Genomic DNA, 26,841 nt, shown 5'->3' with positions numbered 1-26,841 from the left:
ACTTCACATGTGACCCTATTAATTTAATAATTATATTATTACATAATAATATATTTTATTATATCTTACAATAATAATATAATTATTATATTATCAATATAATTATTATATTATCAATCACAATAATTGTATCATCAATATAATTATTATAATATCAATAATTATAATATAATTATATTATCTCAACCTTTATGTTATCTATGTCGGCCTGAACGAATCCGACCATAGCTACAATAACATTAACACTCCCTCTTAGTAGGGAGGAATCCTTCACGATATTTATATTTAATGAAGCGCTTCTTCATTAGGTCGACCCAACCAAGGATTCAACTTTAGCTATAAACATCAAAACCAATGTCTAGTGAATAGGAAGTTAGGAGTAGATGTACATAGCCAATTGTTAGTAGAGGAATAATAGAATTTAGGAAAATCGTAAAGTCTTATAAATAAGACGATTTTCCTTAGACAGATAGTGATCTGTAATGTCCCCACTTTAGCAATTGACCAAGCATATGTGCGTTAGCCTAGCTCTACATGGTCCCGAGGGCTAACAAAGGGTTTAAAGGGATCCTGGAGTGTTTTGGCCTAGTCATTTCCAGTTCAGGCCAAAACGGAGTTGATTTACTTAGTTTCAAGCATACTTACTATTTTTAGTAAGTCAACAGGACACAACGGAGGCTAGTTCTGGTGATTGGATTCGATACTCCTTGGCGAGAGCTTTCCAACGAGTTATCAGTCGCACTATTCGGAGTCCGATTGCTAGTATATTTTAATGCCTGCAGTGTTATTAAAGTAACATTTAATTTAATTGTAAAATATTAAAGTGTTACTTTAATATTTATTTTATGGGGATGTGTGCAAATTAAAGGGGCATCCAAGGGAGACATAAGTGAATATTTTAATATGTTTTATATTGCACATGTTTTATCCCACATTGCTTAAGTGAGTTGGGCCGACCCTTGGAGAAAGAATAAAAGAAAACTTTTGTGGCTTCATTCAGCATGTTGAATTTGAGAAGAAATTGATGTGTGAGTTGCAGATCCTTCCTTGGCATTAAAGGACGTCTATCCTCTCGTGTGACATTCTAGACGTCATTCCCTTAGGATTTGGCCTTTGGAATCCACTCCTTTCAGCTTCATTAACAGGCAGATTGGGTGCATTCTGGGTGCATTTCCAGCTACAGGCCACAACACTATTCACGCGGGTACTATTCACGTGGTACTATTCACGCAAGCACTATTCATGTGGCACTATTCATGCGACACTATTCACATGGCACTATTCACATGGCACTATTCACGTGACACTATTCACACAGCACTATTCATGTCATTGTAGCAGCAAGATTGGAAAACATTTGATGGAACATTATTGCTGGAGTATTTAGTGAGTTGAAAAATCTGCTATGTATTTGATTAATTCTGAAAATAATATCATATTAGCAGTAGTTCAATTTCCAGTTGCATATTATTGTAGTTTCATTCTTGTTCATATTCTGTGATTTCAATTCCATGTAAAACAAACCAACATTTCATTTCCGGAGCCATAAGGGAATTTAAAACATTAAACAGAGAAATAAGGAGTTGGATGCAAACTATTTGATAAAATTCCTAGCAGCAGTTGGTATGGTTTTTGGGCATTCCGGGGTGTCCATTACATGATCACCATCCAAAGTGATGATCACCAACATATTCACTACATCAAGCAAGAAGTGCATCATCCATAAGTAATCAACTACTTCAGATCAAACAAGACATGTAAAAGATTCATCCAATGAAGGATAATAATATTTATGAAAACTAATCACATACATCGATGGTTGATAGGTGACAAGAATTACATCAAGGATGGATAGGGACGATGTGATAAGGAGATTAATGGACAGATCAACTAAGTATGAGAAGAAAACATCAATAGAGTCTAGATCATAATCGACATGAAGGAAGAGTAATAATCACAGCGACTTGTATAAGTGTCAACAGTCCATAATAGTATTGACAAGTATAATCAAGCATCTTTAATCAATGAATAGGCCAATTGGTATTATGCAATATCAAACCACTAATGATTGTCAACTAATGGATCTCTTAATGAAGGGGCACAAGGATAACTAACTGTCAATCAAGACACCAATTGTGAAAAGGTATGAAGGCAGAGATTAATTATGGCAACAATTGTTATGAAGAAAGTTCAATTCTAGAAGAGACATGACTCGCCAACTCCAAGGATTGCAACCCTTTTGATTTGGGAGATATAAGAGTTGGATCAAACTCATTCAAAGATCATCCTGGAGTTTATATCTTCTATTCTTATCCACTTTGAATCTCTCTTATTGAGAAAATGATGTAGGCACAAAATTGGATGCACAAGCCAAATCGATTCTAAATCAGAGAGCCCCTCCAGTTGCAAACACATAGATTCAAATCTGAAAGAGCAACATATCATTCATAAGCAATATGTCATATTTTGCATATACTTATTGTCATATCTGGAACAGCAGTCCATCATCGTGTGCAAGCAATTATCCTTATATCAGAATCAGCACCTTCAGGTCTGCAGATATTATTGACTATATCAGACATAGCAGCAAGACCAACAAGTTCATTACATAGTTCATCATCGTATTTGGAAAAGCAATTGAAGTTGCAAATTGAAAGATGACAAACAGCATATACATAAGAGGACATACCAAAAATAGCATTCTATCCAATCGATATCCCTCATAAGTATCAGTGAAAGGGAAAGTTTAAGGACATATTTCATACATTGTATCAATTAGATAGAGCAAGTGACATTGAAAGAATCAATATCTATATACATTTGTGTCCATACTATTGATTATATTATATATAATTCATAATCTAAATCTGTTATTATAATCTATAATAAGTTTAAAGATTTGAAGTAATTGTCTCTTACGAGCCAAAAATCCTAGAAGGGACATTAGAAGTGGTATCAGAGCAAGAAATCCTGTCAACCTGTGAATGTTTATGAGTGATAAAGAATTGAAAACCTATCAATGCAAGAAGTCAGGCCAAGACAACAAGAACAGCCAACGAGGAGGAACAAGCATGGGTGACGAAGACCTTGGTAGGAAGATAGATCAGTTCTTTGCTGAACAAAGAAATACTCGACAAAGAATGGCTCAGCTAATTGACATGCTCTCACAAACAGCAATAAACATCTCAGCAAATAATAATAATAATAACCAAGGAGGGAACGAAGGACAATCAACCAATGGAAGTCCAAACCATAGGACAACCACAAAGAGTTCCCAACCCATGATACCAACCTTTACATAAAGAGTTGAACCGCAAGAAGAAAATGGACTTTCATTAGTAGATTTCCAAGATCAATTCCGAGAAGATTGGGCCGATGGAGGACTCCAAACTGAAATGTCATTAAAACACTATATGGATTTGAGAATAAGGTATTTACCAAGGAGAGGCAATCGAGACAACTATTCTGAACTAAAGCAGAAGGTGGGAAAACTCAACATTCCATATTATGATGGAAATACTATAGCCAGGGCATGGGTGCAAAAGTTGGACACCTACTTCCAGCTAAACCCAATGACCGAAGAAGAAGACATCAAGTATGCAGCCGTACATTTAGATGGAGTAGCACATTAATGGTGGTACATGGAATGACCACCATGGGTCATGCAAGAATCACATCTTATATGGAGTTTACGGAAAGGCTCATTGAAAGATTTGATAGCAAAGATCCCAAACTACATTACAAAGAATTGGTGCAACTCAAACAAAAGGGATCCATAGACAATTAAATAATGGAGTTCCAAAGGTTACCAGTCCTTGTCACAGACATCTCCGAAAGGCATCTCATAGTCCTATTCATGGATGGGTTGATGTATATGCTTAGAGGGTGGGTGAAGGCTCTAAATCCTAGCACATTATAAGAGCCATAAAGAAATCTAGGGACATGGACCCTGGATCAAACAAAAGCAAGACACCCTACTAGAGCACTCCAAAGCCCAAGGAACAACTCAATACACCATTACTATTACATAAGGGATCCATAGACAATTACATAATGGAGTTCCGAAGGCTATCGGTCCTAGTCACAGACATCTCCGAAAGGCATCTCATTGTCCTATTCATGGATGGGCTGATGGATCTGCTTAGAGGGTGGGTGAAGGCTTTAAATCCTAGCACGTTATAAGAAGCATAAAGAAATCTAGGGACATGGACCCTGGATCAAACAAAAGCAAGACACCCTACTAGAACACTCCAAAGCCCAAGGAACAACTCAATACACCATTCCAAAGGGAGGCTCCTAGAAGAAACCAGCTAGATGAAGGAACTCGCTAAGAACTAAGAAGGAAGAAACTATGCTTCACATGCAAGGAGGCATGGGAACCGGTCATAGATGCATGGGGAAGGAAAGATTGATTATGTTGAAGTAAGGCCAAATAGTAATGGGGAAGAAGATGATAGCCTAGATAGAAATGAATCAAAGGATGAAGCTAGACCCCCTCATCCGCCAAGAAAGGTACCCTAGCCACCATTATGGGATCTTATGATCCTTCGACATTTAAAGTCCAAGGATACCATTATCATCCTTATCAATAGTGGAGCTACACACAACATTATAAACTACTCTCTCCTACAGACACAAGAGATATCCACTTATGAGCAAAGATAATTCCCCATAGTCTTGGCAAATGGAACCAGTATGAAGTGCCACACCTTAGCACTAAGGCTGGAAGTCACCGTCGGAGACTACAGGCTGTGTGATGATTTCCATGTGTTGGAATTTGGAGACATTGATATGATCTTGGGAATACAATGGATGAAATCCATTGATCCATTCACCGAAGACTTCGGATCTGTGATCTTTAAATTCAGGGTTAATGGAGAAGAAATCAGATTAAGAGGGATACAAGATAGGATTCGACACAAAATAACAACAAGAGCAGGCCATGAGGTAGTGAGGGAAAGAAAAAGGGAAATGACCAACTTTTCCCGGCACTATATACATCAACAACTTGAGGAGAATAATCAATTCATAAGTAAGGATTCTTTTCTAAGTACATCTCTCAAACCTATCCAAAAGATTAAAGAAAGCATGCAAGAACTTCTCAAGGGATGTTGGAAATCCAAAGGACCGAGCATAAAGGAACATGATGAAACCTTAAAGAAAGAAAGAGGACATTATGAAATGCTTGTAGACAAGCATCTCCAAGAAGTGCCAATGATACTATGATGCCCCCATCCTTACACCAATGATACCAAAACAATTAAGTACTTCTGTGATCAAGGAATGGCGGTCCTTTGATCACCAATGTCCAGTTAATAGGAAGTTAGAAGTAGATATACATAGCTAGTTGTTAGTAGAGGAATAAAAGAATTCAAGAAAAATTGTGAAGTCCTATAAATAAGATGATTTTCCTTAGAGATATAAAGGATAAGACAAATAGTGCTCACCATCCAAAGCGATGATGAGCAACATATTCACTACATCAAGCAAGAAGCACATCGTCCATAAGTAATCAACTACTTCAGATCAATCAAGGCATATCGAAGAATCGTCCGATGAATGACAATAATATTTATGAAAACTAATCACATGCATCAATGGTTGATAGGTGACAATGATTACATCAAGGTTGGATAGAGACAATGAGATTACAAGGAGATCAATGGATAGATCGACTAAGTACGGGAAGAAAACATCAATAGAGTCTAGATCATAATCGACATGAAGCAAGAGTAATAATCACAGTGACTTGTATAAGTATCAACAGTCCTTAATACTATTGACAAGTATAATCAAGCATCTTTAATCGATGAATAGACTAATCGGTATTATGCAATATCAAATCGATAATGATTGTCAACTAATGGATCTCTTAATGAAGAGGCACAAGGATAACTAACTGTCAATCAAGACACTGATTGTGAAAAGGTATGAAGGCAGCGATTAATTATGGCAACAATTGTTATGAAAAAAGTTCAATCTAGAAGAGACACGACTCACCAACTCCAAGGATTGCAACCCTTTTGATTTGGGAGATATAAGAGTTGGATCAAACTCGTTCAAAGATCATCGTGGAGTTTATATCTTTTTTTCTTATCCAGTTTGAATCGCTCTTATTGAGCAAATGCTGTAGGCACAAAATTGGATGCACAAACCAAATCGATTCTAAATCTGAGAGCCCCTCCAGTTGCAAACACATAGATTCAAATCTGAGAGAGCAACATATAGTTCATAAGCAATACACCACATTTTGCATATACTTATTCTCATATCTGGAACAGCAGTCCATCATTGTGTGCAAGCAATTATCCTTATATCAGAATTAGCACCTTCAGGTCTGCAGATATTATTGACTATATCAGACATATTAGCAAGGGCAGAAAGTTCATTGCATAGTTCATCACCATATTTGGAAAAGCAATTGAAGTAAGTTGCGGATTGGAAGATCACAAACAGTATATACTTCAGAGGACAGACCAGAAATAGCATTCTATCCAATCGATATCCCTCATCATTATCAGAGAAAGGGAGAGTTTAAGGATATATTATTCACTTGGTATTCAGACATTGTATCAATTAGAAACAGTGAATGACATTGAAAGAATCAATATCTATATATGTTTGTGTCCATACTATTGATTATATACTTCATGATCTAAATCTGTTATTATAATCTATAATTAGTTTAAAGATTTGAAGTAATTGTCTCTTACGAGCCTATAATCCTAGAAAGGACATTACAAACAGTTGGTGAAAGACATTGATAGTACTATTGTAGAAAATTGCAAAAAGTGGGGTACAAGCTGGGACTGGTCATTACACAGAGAACTTCCTGCAAGTTAAATCTGTTATTTTGAAGAAAACGGAGTCAGAAATTGACTATATTGTCTGTGTAAAGTCTGAACTTAATTTATTAACAGCTCATAAATATGAACATTATTTACAGCTGTTCAATGAATGAAAACACTCAGTTTCAGTTCCATTACTGGTACTTGCTCTTTTTCATGAATAATTAGTTGGAATCAATATATTTCTATGTGCTGATCATTAAACAAAAAATGCACATTATCATATCTGCAAACTGAAATCTCTAACCAGCATGCAAGCAAATTGTTTGTCATAATGTCTTTCAACTGAGTTGGGAAAGATTGGAAAAATTTTGGCATATACTATGCACAGGATCTTAAACTCTTCAGCTTTCTCTTGTTATGCCTCAAAGACCCCATTGGCATTATGAAGGTGAGCCCAATGATGACTTCATCAAATCAAATGCATCACCTCAGAAGACAGGCAAGCTAATTGATAACTCTACAGCAAGGCATGCCCATTATGTTCTTTTTGCATATCTTTATCATATGCCTACTGTCATGCAAATAATTCTTCCCATTTTTACACATCCCAAGGGGCATATTGTAATTTAATAATTAAACCTCCAGATCCGTCCAGTTTAGTCATTAAGATGGATATTAAAATATTAAATCAACGCTATAATAAGTTTGTGTACACTAGTCTATAATATGTAGTTGTAGTAACTTTTATCCATTTTTAGATGTAATCACTTTCTATTTTTTGCATATGATCAATAATATAATGTGATGCTCTCAACCTAAGTAAACACGTCATTTTCTCTCAATCTCATTCTTTAGTTTTTACCAACAATTTCAAGGAGAAATTACAAGAAATAGGCATAATATATGCCAAAATTACAAGTTTGAGAATATCTTACAAAATCTCAATGCGAAATACAATTGGGAGAAGTATTAACCAATAGCTAAGTTAGATTAACCTCCCAACAGCTAGGTTAATTTTTTTTTACCTTCTACATGAATGAAAAGAGGAAAGTAATTAGACTTTAGATTATAAACCTAGTCTAATTTCTCTAATTCCTACATTATAACCAATGAATCCTCATCATTATCCCAAAGGCAACTCAAGCTGAATCTATGGACCAATATAGACTAAATGCTTTATGCAACATGGTCTACAAAAGGCTTACTCAACTCACAGCCAGCTGGCTGAAATGCCTACTTTGCAAGCTCATTTGTGACAGTCAACCTGTCTATCCCAGAAAGACAAATCACAGATAACATCATCTTTGTTCAAGAGCTACTCCACTCCATCAAATAACAATACCAGCCATGTATGGTATTAGTATTAGATGTCAAAAGATTTTTAGTACATGTAAGTGAGAACTCATCACAAAGACAACGGAAGCTTTTGGTTTGTGTTATCTAAGACTCTGCAACATCAGAAATTTGTACCAGTTCCTTTCGAAAGAAATTTTCTTTGCACTTAGACAATTTAAGCCTCCGTACTAAGGGAAGTGTAACCAGGTTCATCGAGCAGACAGGAATTGATTTTAATAGACATTATAAACTAAACTCATCCAGCCATTGAAAGCCATATGTTGATCAAGTCATCAAGCTTATTCATCATTTTTCATTTCAAATTCTCCCAAAAGGATATTGTTTGTTTGATATCGAGTAGAAAACCAAGAGAGGTGGTAGGTCAACGGTCTTCCCTATATTCCAAAATTTCTTGAATCTAACTTTTCCTGAATGCACAAAGAGCATCAAAGATCAGAGTGGATTTGGATTGGTTAATGAGTTATCCACATGCATATTAATACAGATCCAGCATAGCTTTGAGGCTTCATATCTATTTTCAGGATCGGGGTAGAGAATAAGAGTGTCATCAGTGAATTGAAACCCAGGTAAAATTGTCCTTACTCAGAGGTTGGTAATCCAAAAACAAGACCATATTGTTATTCCTGGTGAAGTAGAAGCAGATGTTTATACATTATGATAAAAGAATAGGGACTGAGGGTACCACCCTGCCTCAGGCGTCCAAATAAGTGGAACCACCTTCCCAGTGTCGATTAATTGCTAACATGAACGATTAGAGTTGTGATACACCTTTGGCTCCATTGGACAACATGCCAAGAGAATCTATAGGCAACCAGAGTGCAGAGGACAAGTGACCAGTTACACTGGTTAAGAGCCTCTGAAGTCTCTGGTTTGAGAACCCCAAGTCATTTATTCAAACAAATGGAATGAATGATCTCTTGGACAGCAGTAATGTTATCCATTATTTTCCTTTGCAGGACAAAATTGGACTGATTTGGTGATGCCATTTTCAGAAGTTCTTTGAGGTTTATCACTATGCTATTTTACGTATGCATTCGGGTACACAAATTAGATAGGAAGGCATTTTGTTGATTCAATGTTGTGTCTTACATATTTGATGTCAAGGGTTTCAGGCCATAAGATTGACTCTCATGAAAAAGATAATAACTGCCTAATTGACTGGACAAAGAATTTGAAAAAATATATATTTGTCTGTTCATCTTGTACCTAAACTAGCAACTAAGACAAGATACCATACCAGAAAAGAAAAATAATGAAACAACTTTTCTTTCTTATATTAGCAATGGGTTGAAAGATTGATAATCAGTATATCAGGGTAACATGCATTCTATTGGACACAAGAGATGTAACTAATGCTGATCCGTAGTAATTATACAAATTCTGCTGATGGAGCTGAGAGTTTAAGTTGGCAACTACAATTGAATGCCAGAATTTATGGAAAACAGCTTCTATGATATAGTGCATAAACAAAATTCAAAAGAAATGGGAATATGGATCCATATTGATAACATCACATTTCTTGTTGTATTTCCATGTTAAATTAAAAGGAATGTTAAAAGATACAGTTTTCCTATAAAACAAAAAAGATTTGTATTAACAAAAGTACTTTAATGAAAAAATCATCAATCAAATAGAGAATGGTCTGATTTTACATAAAGCTACTTTAAGGTTTTCACTAAACAATGAAGATATGTCCATTTAAAGAAGTCAAGTACAAATTTACTTGGTAAAAATGTTACCAAATTCATACAACTGCAATAACCTCATTGGCTGCCCTCTTTCCTCCCTCACAATTGCAACATCAGGTATAGCTTGTGAACCCCATGGAAGTCTTGAAATACTTGCCAAACCAGAGGTTACCACCTACAATGACCAAAATCAAATCTCTGCTGCACTGAAACAGATCTCTGATACACAAAAACATAGAAATGACAAATATGATGTGAACTTAATATAAATATCACATCATAACAAATGTTTCAAAAGTGCACTGCATAAAAAACATAAATCTGTTCAAAGCAAATCATATGTATTAATGAAACATGCATTTGCAAAAGAAATTTTACATCTTCAACCATACGGAACTGTAATCCCATGAGGACAAAATAATGCATTAGCATAAGGTTGAGAATTAAACTTATATAGCATATCAACAAAAGCCTCCATAGTCTATTTCATTTAATTCTCCCTCATTATCATATGAAGCATCGTAGCAATACATACTAGAGAAATTTTAGAAAATACGGAATCTACCAACATTAAGAAAATCTACTCACATCTAACATGGGTCACTCATATAAACACAACAGGTCTGGTTTAAGTGGAGAACACCACCGCAACACAAATTGTAAATGAACATCCAATGATGTTCATTGCATAAGGAATCAAAATTTGGGACACTGTCCAAATCTCTCTCCATCAACCAGCCAAACCAAGATTACAAACTCTAGAGGGTAAATAATATCCATGAGTAACAAATATCTAACAAACATGAACCTTCCAAACATCACCACGCCACAAATTGTAAATGAACATCCAACGATGTTCATTGCATAAGGAATCATTAATTTGGGACAGTCCAAATCCCTCTCCACCAACAAGCCAAACCAAGATTACAAACTCTAGAGGGTAAATAAATATCCATGAGTAACAAATATCTAACAAACATGAACCTTCCAACATTCATGGACAATAGTTGTACAAATAACATGAATCTTCCACTTATAAATGATCATATAAAAGAGTTGCTTAACAAACATGGATCTTTCACATATTATACGTAAAAGTTAATATCCTTTTCAGAAAAGGATACTTCTAAATATTCAGTCAAATTAAACCACAATTACAATGCTTGGATATTTACATCTAAAAGTAAGAATTGAGCCACGTTTGGTGAAAAGAATTCTACTACCTCCCAAAGAAATCAAAAGAAAAGTTGTATACCTTAGTAAAAGCTGAAAATTAATACTTCTCTTCACTCAAACTCATACTTACAAGTCTCAAACTTGGTGAGTTGATTTTGATTGATATTCAAACTCAGCCAAAACTTGACAAATTGACTAAAGCATGAAACATAGAGATTTTACGAATTTAAAGCTTTTATTATGCACCCTTCAATAGATAAATTTTGAGACATAATAAACTAATCAAATAGAAGCTACTTTGACCACATATACAAGTATGCAGTAATCACATGAGCAAAAAATGGGATTTTATCTAAAGGAAACAACATTTTTAAGTATATAATATTTTTACTATTGTCAAGTCTATACAAAACTCATGGATTGTGAAATTTATGGCACCAAAACAAAATATCTAAACTAAAAATATAACTATGGCTAAAAAGAGTTTACACCACTCATCCAACATCTATAGTTCTATGATGACTCTTGCGTGGGCATGTAAAATAGGTCCTTGCTGATGCAACCATCATATCTAAGTGTGTATCAATGACACTTGATATGTTTTTTAGGACACCTTGAACACAGAATAAAATACCAAGTATTCTATACTCTCTTGAACAAAGAAACCTCATATACTAAATTATGCGATCAAATAAGGTGACTCCAAAATTTACAATGCAAACAATCAACTTTAAGTTCTTGATAGACTCAGTGTGTTTGATGTGATAATGCTGGTAATCACGAAGGGACTCACACTTTGAACACGACTGGAACGTGGGATCTCACTTAACTGACTTGGAAAACAAAAGACAAAAGGAAAAGGGTTTTGAGAGTTTATGCTAACACTTATGGATGTAAGAAATAATTGCTGATGGGATGAAACCAAACCAAGCTTTGCTTCGCCATGAGGAAACAACTACACAAAGATGGTGCAATCTACTAAGGAAAGCAAATGATTTTCATATCACCTATGCACACCAACACCATGTACAATGAGCATAAAATAATTGAAGTTAAGCTTTTAGATAAGTTCAGTCTAACCACACACTACAACTTGCAATCAACAAATTCCAAGTGGTATGAACATTAGGCTTCGCCGTTCATCAACAATAATATTTTCCATTCATCTAACACATCTAAAACTTGAGAAGTAGAGACCTGTTGATGCGGGAAATTGTACTGCTACTCTTTCGGTCAACATGAAATAAAATACTAAGTATCCTATCTTCTCTTGAATAAGGAAATCCCTAATGTTGTCCTAGATGATCAAAGGGGACAACCTCAAGGTTCCAACCATCAGGTCTTGATTGCTTAGGATGACTCAGCGGTAATGTGATTTGCAGGTAAACACGAGGGGACTTACGGTTGCGGCAAGCTGGCATCTAATGACGCTTTGAATCTCAAGCTGGGAAAATAAATAACAAAAGGGATAGGGTTTAGAGATCCTAAGGACAATGGTAGTAATGATTGATGTTACGGGTAGACAAATTTCACATAAACTAACCCCTTCTTAGCCAAAGATATACTCACAACTCCACAGGGATAGTGCAAGCTCCAAGGGAATGAAAGATTTTCAGACTGTAGATACTCATTCAGGCACCCAATTCTGGCACAACCTAAGACAAACACCTACAGTTGAACTCAGAATAGTTTTGAGTTCAGACTAACCATACACGGGAACCTACAATCAACAAGCCCTCAATGGTATGAACCTGAAAATCACATCAAATACGCTCGCATTTCACCATTAAAATCATGAACTCTAACTAATCAGATGAAGAGAAACCATGCAAAAAGGAGAAAACAAAATGACAAGCACCATACTTCAATGTTTATTTATTTGCTTTCAACTGCCATTACAACAATTTTTGCTTAGCAATCCTTCTTTACTCTTACTCCTAATTTGCAGACGGCCTAACTATCTAACTATCTAGCCATCTAACTCCTAAAAATCTAACCCTTTACAAAAGAGAGGCACTAGCCTTTCATAGATTTTACAATTTGAATTAGTGGCCAAGATTGAAGCCATCCAATGGCTGCAATCTGTCTTCTAGAAGCCTGTCAGCTTTAACCCATACATAGTAATTCCCATAACTTCCCAACTACCTCTTCTCAACCACTTTATCAGCTACCTACAACTATTTGACATCAATTTTCTAGAGCGGGTAGTTGAGAAATAACTAACTTGTGTCCCCTTTGTTTTAAATGCATTAATGGGGGCCCATAGGTAGTTACATTACAATAACGCAATTTCTGTTGTACACAAGCTGATTTTTTTGGAATTTCCAATTGTACATTTTCTAATTATGCTTTTTCTAGGTAGCATTCTATGTTTGCCACTGCTCTCCAAAGACTTGGAACAGCATCGCTTCGGTCTTTTCGTGTTGTGGTTGTATCTTTCATCTGATCGAATTGATCCTCGCCATTGTCGCGCTTTGCCTTTACGCTATAGCATGTTTTTGATCTATGGTCACCTTTTTGATCTTCCGTGCTCCTTCCAGTGGCATTGATCTACGAAAAGAAAGTTCAACCCGAATCGAACACCTTGAAAAATTTAAATAGTTGCAGCAAATATTAAATGCCTCCAAGGCAACATCGGTATAAACTTTAGTATATGCAAAAGCATTTTGGTCTTTTGAAATCGCACGGTCTATTTTATTTGCTCCAACTGAACTTGACCCCCCTTCTCAATATATTTTTTGGTGATTTCACGCAGATGACAAGGTGCAACTTTGGAATATATCTGTTCAATCCATGAGCCGAATTTGTTAAATACAAATTTAGGGGTTTCATCGGCTTGGATAGGGACATCAAAAGAAATGAATGAACCCTTGTTTGTTTTGATTTGAGCCCAAACCTTATCATTGTTTCAGCTCCTTTTATATCCAACACCCTTATGAGCCTTTTCTCGGTCCATGAGGAAACGCATAATTTGGCCAAACATGAATTTGACCAAAGAGCACCGAAAATACATAATGCCAAAAAAAAGAATCGCCAAACTTTTAAATGAGTTTTGATTTTATCCTAACCCACTTCGGTATTTTACTTGGCCTTGTAAGGCACGATAGGAAAGGGTGCACTTTTAAAACATACAGATTTTATTTAAATGACCCCTGGTGCAGGGGTTTTGGATTTCTTTTGTTGTTTGTGTGTTGGATAGGTGGTCTTAGATCCTAGGATGGTGTTTTGGATCAGTTTGGATCCTATGGATGTAATAAAGAACCCATTTGTAAGGCCAATTGGCTCTAAGGTCATTTATAAACCTAGAGACCAAATTAGGCCATGGGATTCATATAGTATAGGAAGCATGTTGACAGGTTGTCTTGAGTTGTTTTAGGCCTAGGATAGGTCTACAAAGTCCATTAGGGACGTTGGCACGTCAAAAGTGTCAAAAATGCAAAATTGTCAAAAGTTGAAAAAATTGCTAAGCAACATTTTCCACCGATTGGGAAAAGAGGTTCCAACGGCCATAACCAATTGAAAAACAATTGTAGCCATTGGGGGAAGGTCTATTTAGGCCTCTAAGATCATCCATGTTGGTGTTGGATGAAGCATGTAAAGATTTGGTGGTTTGAATAACAAGAAACTCAGATTTTACCCAATTTCCATTGTTTTCCGTACTGCACGATCTGAAAAAGGATTTACTTACATGGAAGTTTGAATTTGTTGGATTGTGGTGTGAGTGCAGGTTCGAATGCAAGTGATCTAACTCAAATTGATAGAGTTTGGAGCAAGTTGTGAGCAGTTTGTCAAAAACTATCATTCTAAGACCCCGTTCATAGGGTTTCACCAAAGATGTGGCCCTAACTTGCAAATTCCTTTGTGGAATTCAACGGCCTCTTGGAAAATGCAAGTTGGGGGTGTGTACACTGAGATTTCCAAAGGGTGGAATCTGGAAGTAAGGGTTGGTGTGGTTGCCACCAAAACCTAGGCTAGACAAGACAATGTGTTTAGTCTAGCCTATGAGGAGGAATGAACAAACAGTCACCTAGGGAGTGTTTGGTGACCGGTCAAATGGTGGATTTGATCTATTAGAAGCCTAAGGAACATGTCCAAGTGGTGAGTTTGGTTCTGCAACCCCATCCTCAAGTATTTTCTTTGGAAAACAGGCCTAATTAGGCCTATTAGGTCTGCAAACTCAGTAGGTGCTTAGGGGTGCTGGAGCAGAGTCAAATGTCAATCTCTTGGGATTGGATGTAAAGTCCAAAAGGGTATTCAAATTTGTAATTTGTTCTTGGAGTGTTTTGAGAGAATTTTGAATGATTTGGGAAATACCGGTCTGGTAGGGCTACTAGGATTAGGCCTAAATAGGGGTTTCTTGACCCGGGTGTAAAAAGGAGACTTCCAAACTTGGTTGGAAGGCTAGGGTGAGTGAACTTGGTTGTCAAATAGTCCAAACCCTCCTTAGGAAGTGCAGTAGGTGACTGGTTGCATTGGTGTGTGTAGAACCCTAGTTGTGGGGTTGTAATAGGCCTTAGAGAAGGCATAGAGGGGTGATTTTGGGTCTTTTGACCTTCTAGTTGCCCAGTCTGCATCAAGTGGTATCAGAGCCTAAAGGTTCTTGAGGGTGGAAGAAGAAGATTGACAGGATGTCGGAAGGAGAAGACACTAGTGATGGGAGAAGGATGACCAACGTTGAACTGGCCAAGTTGGTAAGAGAGCAAGCAGCAGCAAACACAGACATGAGAAAAGAATTGGATAAGTTGAAGGGTAAGATGGACAAGAAGCAAGAAGACTCTGATGAAAAAGAAGAAGAAGGGAATGATGATGATGCCATTTTGCAGGCAAGAGAGAGAATACCTGCAGATCAAAGAAGTTTCCTTGAAGCCCTTGAGAGAGTAGGTAGCAAAGATGACAAAGCAAGCTTACCTATGTTCACTGGGAAGATGAACCCAAAGGAAGTCATGGATTGGTTGGAGGCCTTAGAGAACCACTTTGAGTGTGAAGATGTGCCTGAGAACCAAAAGATGAAGACTGCTAAGTCTAAGATGAAGGGATCCGCCCTTAGTTGGTGGAACTTCTTGCAAAATGAGAGAGAAGAAGGGAAGAACCCCATCTCATCATGGAAGAGGATGGTTGCAGAGGTGAAAAAGCAATTTGTACCTGAGGATTATGAAATGACAATGCACAAGAAGTTGCATAGCTTAAGACAAAAGGATTTAGATGTGAGTGGATACACCGAGGAGTTCCACAAACTGTCCTTAAGAGCAAAGGTACCAGAGAGTGAGAAGCAAAAGTTAGCAAGATACATGAATGGCCTCAAGTATGCCCTTCAAGATGAACTAAGTCTCTTTAATCCTGAGACGGTTCATAAATGCTCTCAAATGGCATTAAGAATTGAAGAAAAGTTCAGAAGAAAGGGAGACCAACAAGGTAGAGGAAGGGGACGAAACTTTAGAGGAAGAGGCAGATTTGGTGGAAGAGGAACATCTCCTAAACCACAAGGAGAGTCAAGTAATCAAGAATCAGAAGGAGAACCAAGTCACAGGGGTAGTTTCAGAGGAAGAAGACCACATGGCCGAGGTAGATTTGAAGGTAGAGGAACCAATTTGTTCACTGGTAGGTGTTTCACATGTAATCAAGTTGGCCACCAATCATTCGGATGTCCGGAAAAGCAAGGTTCTAAAAGTCAAAGTGGAGAAAGAAGAGTTCATTTGGCACAAGAGGACACCCAAAGTGTGAAATCACCTTCAAGACATGCAGATCCGCAGCAAGGGGAGTGTCTAATGTTCGAAAGGACCCTCTTGAAGGTACCAACCGTCAAGGAGCCACCACAGAGGAAGTCATTGTTTAGAACTACTTGACTCAGGGTCAATTGATAATCTTGCTTCAATAGAGATGGTTAGCAAACTTGGATTGAAGAAACTTCCTCACCCCTGCCCCTACAAAGTCTCTTGGTTGAGCAAAGAGCAGCACGCCTTGGTAAGTGAATAAGTTTGGGTTGATTTTCAGATAGATGAATATAGAGACAAGATTTTGTGTGATGTTGCAGAGATGGATGCTTGCCATTTACTCCTTGGGAGACCATGGCAATATGATGTAGACTCAAGGCATGATGGGAAGAAAAATGTCTACAAATTGACCAAAGATGCTGTGCAATACACTATGACCCCACTACCGGATGATGGTAAGGACAATCATGTTGTGACTAGTGTCATGTTAGTAGGTAGGGAGGAGTTTATGCAGACAATCAAAGAGAAGGATACCTCATGCTTTGCCATAGTGGTGAAGCCAAGAGAAGAAGTGAGGAAGAAAGAGGAAGACAAGATACAAGAGAGGACTGTAGGTCCTAGAGAAGTGAAAGAGTTGTTGGAAAGATACAAGGGTATAGTTGCAGGAAGCAAACCAAAGACCCTACCACCTTTTAGAGATATAAGTCACTGCATTGACCTCATACCAGGCTCAACATTGCCCAACAAAGCAACATATAAATTGACCCCTAATCAAAATGAAGAACTTGCAAGGCAAGTACATGAGTTGTTAGAGAAAGGATTCATAAAGAAGAGTATTAGCCCTTGTGTTGTCCCTGCAGTATTGGCCCCAAAGAAGGAAGGTACATAGAGATTATGTACGGATTCAAGAGCCATCAACAAGATCACAATCAGTTATAGGTTCCCTATGCCTCGGATAGAAGATTTGATGGACTGTCTAGCAGGAGCCAAGTACTATTCTAAGGTGGATTTGAAGAGCAGCTACCATCAAATCAGGATAAGAGAGGGAGATGAGTGGAAGATAGCCTTCAAAACAAATGAAGGACTTTATGAATGGCTGGTTATGCCATTTGGCCTCTCAAATGCTCCTAGTACATTCATGAGACTCATGAATGAAGTCTTGAAACCCTTTATCAATCATTTTGTTGTTGTGTACTTAGATGATATATTGATTTTTAGCAAGAATAGGGATGAGCATCTGATGCATTTGGATTTAGTGTTGAAAAGGTTGAATGAAGAGCAGTTGAAGATCAATTTGGAGAAATGTGTCTCCTTGCAGGAGGAGTTAGTATTTCTTGGTTTTGTAATCTCCAAGAGAAGCCTCAAGATGGATCCATCCAAGGTGGAAGCAATCCTCAATTGGCCTACACCTAGAAATGCAAGTGAGATAAAGAGTTTTCATGGTCTTGCAAGCTTCTATAGGAAGTTTATTAAGAGTTTTAGTGGTGTATGTGCACCTATGATTGACACTATAAAGGGAGGTAGAAAATGTCAGTTTGTATAGACTAGTGAAGCAAATAAGTCCTTGAGTATTTGAAAAGAAGGGTAGCAGAGCAACCTATATCAGTTCTACCTGATTTCCATAAGGTTTTCACCATAGAATGTGATGCAAGTAACAAGGCAATAGAAGGAGTCTTGAGTCAAGAAGGTAGACCAATAGCCTTCTTTAGTGAAAAATTGAATAAAGCCAAACATAAGTACTCAACTTATGACTTAGAGATGTATGCAATGGTTCAATCTTTGAGGAAATTGAGGCATTATTTGTTCCCAAAAGAGTTTGTAGTCTATATTGATAACCATGCTCTGAGTTTCTTGAATAGGTAGGACAAGTTGAATCACCGACATATGAAGTAGATGGAATACCTTCAAGCATTCACTTTCACCATCAAGCACAAGAAAGGAGTAGCAAATAAGGTAGATGATGCCCTTAGCAGGAGGAACTTGATAGTGAAGGAGATTCAGTTGGAGAGCATAGGAATCACTTCCATGAAGGACATGTATCAAGGAGATGAGGATTTCAAAGAAGCATACCAAGTATGTAAGGAAATGGGTGACAAGTACCATAAGGAGTTCTCAGATTTTATTCTGCAAGAAGGTCTACTTTTCAAGGGAAGCCAACTTTGCATCCCTAAAGGCTCCATGAGAGAAAACATTGTGAAAGAGAAGCATTGTGGGGGCTTGGCAGGTCATTTTGGGATTGACAAGACCCTTGAGTTGGTTAGAAGATTCTACTTCTGGCCTAAGATGCAGACTGAGATCAGAAAGTATGTGGAAGGTTGTATGATTTGTCAAAAGGCCAAGGGTAGCTGTTCAAATGTAGGTTTGTATACTCCTTTGCCCATACCAAACAAGCCATAGGATTCAGTCAACATGGACTTGTATTACGACTCCCAAAGACTAAACAGGGTTATGACAGCATCTATGTAGTTGTTGACGGGTTTTCAAAAATGGCTCACTTTCTACCTTGTAAAACCACACATGATGCATCTCACATAGCAGGTATATTCATTAAGGAGGTTGTAAGATTACATGGTTTGCCACTATCAATCATCTCAGACAAAGATTCTAAGTTTATTGGGCATTTTTGGCGAAATCTTTGGAGGAGGTTGGGTACCAATTTGTCATTTACCTCACCTTATCATCCCCAATCTGATGGACAGACCGAGCTCATCAATAGGTCACTTGGAAACCTATTAAGGTGTCTAACCAAGGATCAAGGAGCTACATGGGATTCAATACTTTCTCAAGCAGAATTTGCTTATAATGACTCAGTGAATAAGAGCACTGGTCATAGTCCCTTTGAAATAGTGTATGGGTCACACCCTAGAGGTGTATTGGAGTTGAGAGATGTGAAGGATTTGGATAGAAGAAGTGCACAAGCAAAGGACTATGCAGAAGTGATGAGGGATATCCATCAACAAGTAAAGGATAGGTTAAAAAAAACCTCAGACAAGTACAAGCATGCAGCAGATAGGAAAAGGAGAGATTTGCAGTTTAAGGTTGGAGATACGGTGATGATTCATTTCAAGAAGGAGAGACTCCCTAAGGAGAAATACACCAAGTTGATGATGAAGAAGATAGGTCCTTTCAAAATCATTCAAAAGTGTGGCACCAATGCCTACAAGATTGATCTCCCACCGGATATTGGTCTCTCTAACACTTTCAATGTTTCAGATATATATGCATATAAAGGTCCTGTTAATGATGTGTGTGATGCAAGTCAAGATGATTCTAGCAGGGAAGAGATGTTACAAGACCTACCTAAGCAAACTAAGCTTGAAGTTGAGCATGTACTTGACAAGAGGGTGAGTAAGAAAACAAGGAGGCATACCTACTATGAGTACCTGGTCCAATGGAAGGACAAGCCCTTAGAAGATGCAACCTGGATGACAGAGAAGGCTTTGGAGAAGATTGGGTGCAAGGTTCCAGATTTGCCAACTCAAGAGACTTGAGTTTTTTCTAGCCCCGAGAGTATGGTGCAAGGAACCCTCTTGGTTTTGGATTTCTTTTGTTGTTTTTGTGTTGGATAGGTGGTCTTAGATCCTAGGATGGTGTTTTGGATCAGTTTGGATCCTATGGATGTAATAAAGAACCCATTTGTAAGGCCAATTGGCTCTAAGGTCATTTATAAACCTAGAGACCAAATTAGGCCATGAGGTTCATATAGTATAAGATGCATGTTGACAGGTTGTCTTGAGTTGTTTTAGGCCTAGGATAGGTCTACAAAGTCCATTAGGGACGTTGGCATGTCAAAAGTGTCAAAAATGCAAAATTGTCAAAAGTTAAAAAAATTGCTAAGCAACATTTTCCACCAATTGGGAAAAGAGGTTCCAACGGCCATAATCAATTGAAAAACAGTTGTAGCCATTGGGGGAAGGTCTATTTAGGCCTCTGAGATCTTCCATGTTGGTGTTGGATGAAGCATGTAAAGATTGGTGGTTTGAATAACAAGAAACTCATATTTTACCCAATTTCCATTGTTTTCCATACTGTACGATCTAACAAAGGATTTACTTACATGGAAGTTTGAATTTGTTGGATTGTGGTGTGAGTGCAGGTTCGAATGCAAGTGATCTGACTCAAATTGATAGAGTTTGGAGCGAGGTGTGGGCAGTTTGCCAAAAACTATCATTCTAAGACCCGGTTCACAGGGTTTCACCAAAGATGTGGCCCTAACTTGCAAATTCCTTTGTGGAATTCAACGACCTCTTGGAAAATGCAAGTCAAGGGTGTGTACACTGAGATTTCCAAAGGGTGGAATCTGGGAGTGAGGGTTGGTGTGGTTGCCACCAAAACCTAGGCTAAACAAGACAATGTGTTTAGTCTAGCCTACGAGGAGGAATGAACAAACAGTCACCTAGGGAGTGTTTGGTGACCAATCAAATGGTGGATTTGATCTATTAGAAGCCTAAGGAACATGACCAAGTGGTGAGTTTGGTTCTGCAACCCCATCCTCAAGTAGTTGCTTTGGAAAACAGGCCGAATTAGGCCTATTATGTCTGCAAACTCAGTAGGTGCTTAGGGGTGCTGGAGCAGAGTCAAAACTCAATCTCTTGGGATTGGATGTAAATTCCAAAAGGGTATTCAAATCTGTAATTTGTTCCTGGAGTGTTTTTGTTAAGGAATTTAGATCAGAGATAGAGAATGCAATAGTCTAATAATATGTAGTGAGGATAGACTTTAACAAGATCACTGCAATAAATATGTTTTACCTCCGATGTGTATATATATATAACTCTAACTATTAATCTTCTATGATAATATCGACAGCTTGCTGGTTCATGGAACTGCCACAGTTATTGGTTTCAGTTCACAGCAAGTGTCGATGCCTATAAATAAAAGGATGAAGAGTCATGTCCACATAGGGGCATGACTTCTACGTGGCTTCATATGCCACGTAGAGTCATGACCCTACGGGGACATGACCCTTCATTCAATGTTGTTATATATTACTTGCTTCAATCCGAATAAAGCTATATCCTTAACACTCCCTCTTAGCAAAAGAGGATTGAATTTCATAATTAAGTATTAAGGAACAACATTCTAGATATACACATTTATTTGACATGATCATTCACTTAGTAACACTTACTAGTGAAATACTTCATATGGATTATCTAATATCCAACACTCTGGGACAACAACTACTTGAAGTCTTATCAAATTACAACCTTGATTCTAGTGACAATTGTAACATTGTTATTATCACAGGTGAAATAATTTTAGTATCATGATATCCGGCACATTCCGGGACAGCAAATTAATGTAGTCAATCATGATATGATTGTTATCATAATTTCCGACATATTTCGGAACAATAATTTAATGATAACAATTCAATAACTCATCATAGCAAATTTAGTATCAAGATTTCCAGCACATTCCGGACAGCAACTTAATGTAGTCAATCTTGATAACAGATCAGGCTATTGTGAAAGTCGTCACCTTACAATAGCGATCTTACACTTACATCACATGAAAGATCGTCACCTTCCATGACATAACACATACATGCAATTTTGCATTCAAGATATTCATGAATATATCAATTACATATGATTAAGATTAATATCAGAAATTTCCATTATAATTTGGTCATACCAAGTTTACCTCTAAAGTACTCCACTTTCAACTTTGCAAGAGGTTTGGTGAATATGTCGGCACTTTGCTCTTCAGTGCTGATGTAGGTCAATTTGATGACATCTCTGTCTACCATATCTCTTATGTAATGGTATGGGATTTCTATATGCTTGGATCGATTATGAAAAACTGGATTTACAGAAAGTTTGATGCAGCTTTGATTATCACAATGAATCACGGTGGGGTTTAGGGGCTTCCCAAATAGTCCAACTAGCAATTTCCTTAACCATACTGCCTCACGTGCTCCCATGGATGCAGCCATATATTCGGCTTCACTGGAACTCTGAGCAACTGCTGACTGTTTTCTGCTAAACCAGGATATCATAGCTGATCCAAGACTAGAGCAACACCCTGCTATACTTTTACGATCAATGGAACTTCCTGCCCAGTCGGAATCAAAATACCCTTGGAGTTGTATCTCAACATTTTTATACTTTAGGCCAAGTCCAATAGTGCCACGCAAGTATCTCAAAATATGCTTAGCAGCCATTAGGTGAATCTTCTTAGGTTCGCACATGAAATGACTTAACACATTGGTAGCGTAAAAAAAATATCAGGGCGAGTGTATACTGATGAATAAATGATGAACAGTTAGTACCAAACCGGTACTGAGAGGGGGGGGTGAATCAGTACAGGCAAAAACACTTTTCCTGAACTGGTTTGACTACAAACACTGCACTTTGACTGAAAGCACTAAGACCGGTCTAAACCAGATTACTACCGGGAAAACACAGTAAGAAAACACAGTAAGAATGTCAAAGACATAAACCGGTAACCCTTAGCTTTCCATACAATCTAATACCTCATTTCCACATCACCCTTATGCATAAACAAGTAATCTATCATCAGAAATATAATGACTGCTAGTTCAACATATTTTACCAGTTTGACATAAAACACTAAACCATCACATGAAAGGCATCACACATGACACATTGATTTTTCACGTGGAAACCCAACTGGGAAAAACCACGATGGGGATGAATACCCACAAGCTGTTCTTGAACTCTTTTGAAGTTCGGTTAGAGACTTTTACAATAGGTTCTGCTAGAAACCAATCCTGCTAGGGATCACCTGGTTAAGGGATGGCTAAATACCCAGTTAAAGGTTAGAAACCTGTTAAAGGTTACCTCGCAAGAGGATTTGAAGAACTCATTGAATTGAGTCACCCTGTTAAAGGATTTACACAAAAGCCTGTTAAAGCTACCCGGTTAAGGGATTTTCCAATTGTTGAAATGGTTAGAAGTCAATTGGTAATACACTGATCTGATAACAGCACTCAATGCCAAGGCAGATCCACTTTAGCTCCTTTTCTTCTGCAATCACACTCTACAGGTATCAACACACTTCTCCGGTCTGGCAAGAATCAAGTATCACTCACTGGGATACACACATAACATTTGCCAACAACTTCAAAATGAAAAACATCATCGACCTTATAGGAAACAGATAGGTCGGTAGCATAAACCCTAAACCCTAAACATTTAGGTTTTACAATCCAGTCAGTTCAATCCTGACCGTTAATCACACTGCATCGAATACAACAGTCTTGAACAGATCTCAAGACGTTCTCCAACGTTCATTCTTTGTCGCTTCAAGAAGCTGATAACTCATCACGCGCTCTCCACCGTTTACAGAGACTTCGCACATTCCCGAGGTAGATAGGATCACTCTCCATGCAAGATCCTCAAGGAAATCCTTCACACGCACAAGGCTGACGTGGCAACACTTATCTGGTCTTCATACAATTCTAACTCATCACAAGATGTTATTGGTTGAATCGCACAAGCTTGGAATGCATCAACCGGAAACCTTGAAGCTGAGACTACCAACCGGTAGTCATGCCAAATGAAACCCCAATACAAAACTTCCATTTACCGATTCTTATTCCAACATACCGGTTCACCTTGAACAAACATACCGCTTCACTTTTTCACAAATACCGGTTTACATCATCATACTGGTTCTCTTGCCAGTTTGCTTACTACACCATACCAGTTCATACTTCAGCATATTGACATCAATGACAACATACAATATCATCATGTCATCATGCTCTGCACATATGCCAACATGTACCATGTACATAAGAGATCCAATAATTTGTCTATAGTATGTAGGATTTGTAGGTTTTGAATCTACTGCTTCACTTTTGAGCTTATGAAGATTTGTTTCCATTGGAATGGATAGAGGCTTACAATCTATCATACCAAATCTGGTCAGGATATCAGTGGTGTATTTTCCTTGATTTAGGAAAATATAATTCTCTTTTTGCCATACTTCTAGGCCCAAAAAATTGTGCAGTAGACCTAGATCCTTCATATCGAATTCAGCCACAAGATCTAGTTTGCATTTTGCAATGAGGTGATATTCTCCTGTTATCAACAAGTCATCAACATAGAGAACAAGTATTAACATGTCACCATCTGATATTTTGAAGTATATGTTAGAGTCTGCTTCATTTTTGGAATATCCTAGTTTGGAGAGATAACTATCTATCCTTCTGTACCATGCCCTGGGAGCTTGCTTAAGGCCATAGAGAGCTTTTTTTAGTCTACACACAGAGATTTCTATCATGCGTAGCAAAGCCTTCAGGTTGTTCTATATATACTTCTTCCTCAATAACAGCATTCAAAAATGCGGTCTTCACATCCATTTGGTGTATCTTCCACCCTTTGGAAGCTGCAATGGCAATGATGGTTCTTACAGAAGTATATCGGGCAACTAGAGCAAATGTCTCTTCGTAATCAATTCCAGCCTTTTGAGAGAACCCCCTGGCAACGAATCTGGGTTTGTGTTTTTCAATACTACCATCTGGTGCATATTTGATTTTGAATAACCACTTTTATGAGACAACTGATTTGTCTTTTGGTCTAGGTACAATATCCCAAACATCATTTTTTAAGATAGATTGGTATTCCTCAATCATTGCATCTTTCCAAGCTTGACATGTTGAAGCCTCTTCAACATTTGATGGTTCAGATTTTGTAAGTTCGGTCATGAGGGCAACATAGCATGATTGACTTCTTGTTTTCTTATTCTCTTTGAATATTTCATCGAGTTCCACATTATTTTTTTCAATCATTTTTCTTGCCCATAGTGGTCTTTTCTTCTTGTTAGGATTTTCAGCATTCTCGAAATTAGGTGATTGAAGTTCATGATTTTCTATGCTATTCTCCCTCTGATTTTCAATTGTAGGATTTTCATCTGATTCTGCGGTTAGATCATCTTCTACACTTAGAGATAGTTTATAAGTAGCATCTTCTTCAAATTTGACATCTCTACTGATTTCAATGGATCTTCGCCCTGGAATATAGACTCTGTATCCTTTAGTGGTTTCACTGTAGCCAACAAATATGCCTTTCTTCCCGGAGGGTTCTAGTTTGGTTCTCTTTTCTTTAGGTACGTGAATATACACGTGGCAACCAAAGATTCTTAGATGGCTTAAATCTGGTTTATTTCTTGTAAAGGCTTCTTCAAATGTTATATTCTCTAGGATTGAATGAGTGCATCTGTTTTGAATGTACATAGTTGTATTCGAGGCTTCAGCCCAAAATGAGATATGTAGATTTTGATCATGCATCATGGCTTTAGCAGCTTCGATGATGGTTATGTTTTTTCTTTCTGCAGCTCCATTTTGTTGAGGATTATAAGGTACAGTACACTCCCTCTTAATCCCAACAGAAATGCAGAATTCTTTAAAATTTTCAGAGATATATTTACCCAGATTATCTGATCTTAGAGTCTTTATTTTCTTCCCAGTTTGATTTTCCACTAGGGCCTTAAATTCTTTAAATTTCAATAACACCATTTGATTCTTTGAGTTTTATGAAATAGGTCCAAGTTTTCCTAGAGTAATCATCAACAAATATCACGTAATACAAGAATCCCCCTAGTGATGGTAATGGCATTGGATCACACAAATCAGTGTGGACAAGTTCTAGTACAACTTTTGATTTGTGTTCACTTGAGGGAAAGGACCCTTTTGAGTTCTTCCCTAGAGCACATCCTTTACAAGTTCCAACATGATCAGATTTTAGATTGGGTAATCCTGTGGTAATTTTTCCTATAGAAGGTAGGGCACTAAATCGAAGATGTCCTAATCTTCTATGCCAAATTTCATTAGAGTTTGATACTTCATGATTTAGTGCTTGTTTTTTAGTATTACATAATTTGTATAAACTACCATCTCTAGATCCTATAGGAATGGCATTCTTTATGTTAGAGTTTTTAGGCCAGAGTAGAACTTTATCTTCATGGAAGGTGACACGATATCCTTGATCAGCTAGTCCTAAAATAGAGACCAAATTCCTTTTGATACCTGGTACAAAAAGAACATCTTTCAATTGTAATGTAACTCCTGTTCTTAATTGAATTGAGCAGGTCCCAAATCCTTTCACTGGATAGGTAGAATTGTCTCCTATTGTAACTTCTTCAGTT

At 37.5% G+C, this 26,841-nt stretch overlaps 1 protein-coding gene across 1 annotated transcript in view; it reads right to left on the bottom strand.

Moving 5' to 3' along the window:
- Positions 1 to 26,841, bottom strand: part of LOC131035728 (uncharacterized) — a 201,031-nt gene that overhangs the window by 137,608 nt on the left and 36,582 nt on the right. Inside the window, exon 3 of the mRNA XM_057967466.2 lies at positions 9,887 to 10,010. Within this exon, the coding sequence (XP_057823449.2) occupies positions 9,887 to 10,010 (124 nt within the window). The remainder of the gene's footprint in view (positions 1 to 9,886; positions 10,011 to 26,841) is intronic.

Source organism: Cryptomeria japonica, chromosome 3, assembly GCF_030272615.1.
Source record: "Cryptomeria japonica chromosome 3, Sugi_1.0, whole genome shotgun sequence".
NCBI classification, from domain to species: Eukaryota; Viridiplantae; Streptophyta; class Pinopsida; order Cupressales; family Cupressaceae; genus Cryptomeria; species Cryptomeria japonica.
The sequence above is the reverse complement of the archived record's forward strand: the minus strand, read 5'-3'. Positions and strand labels throughout refer to the sequence as shown.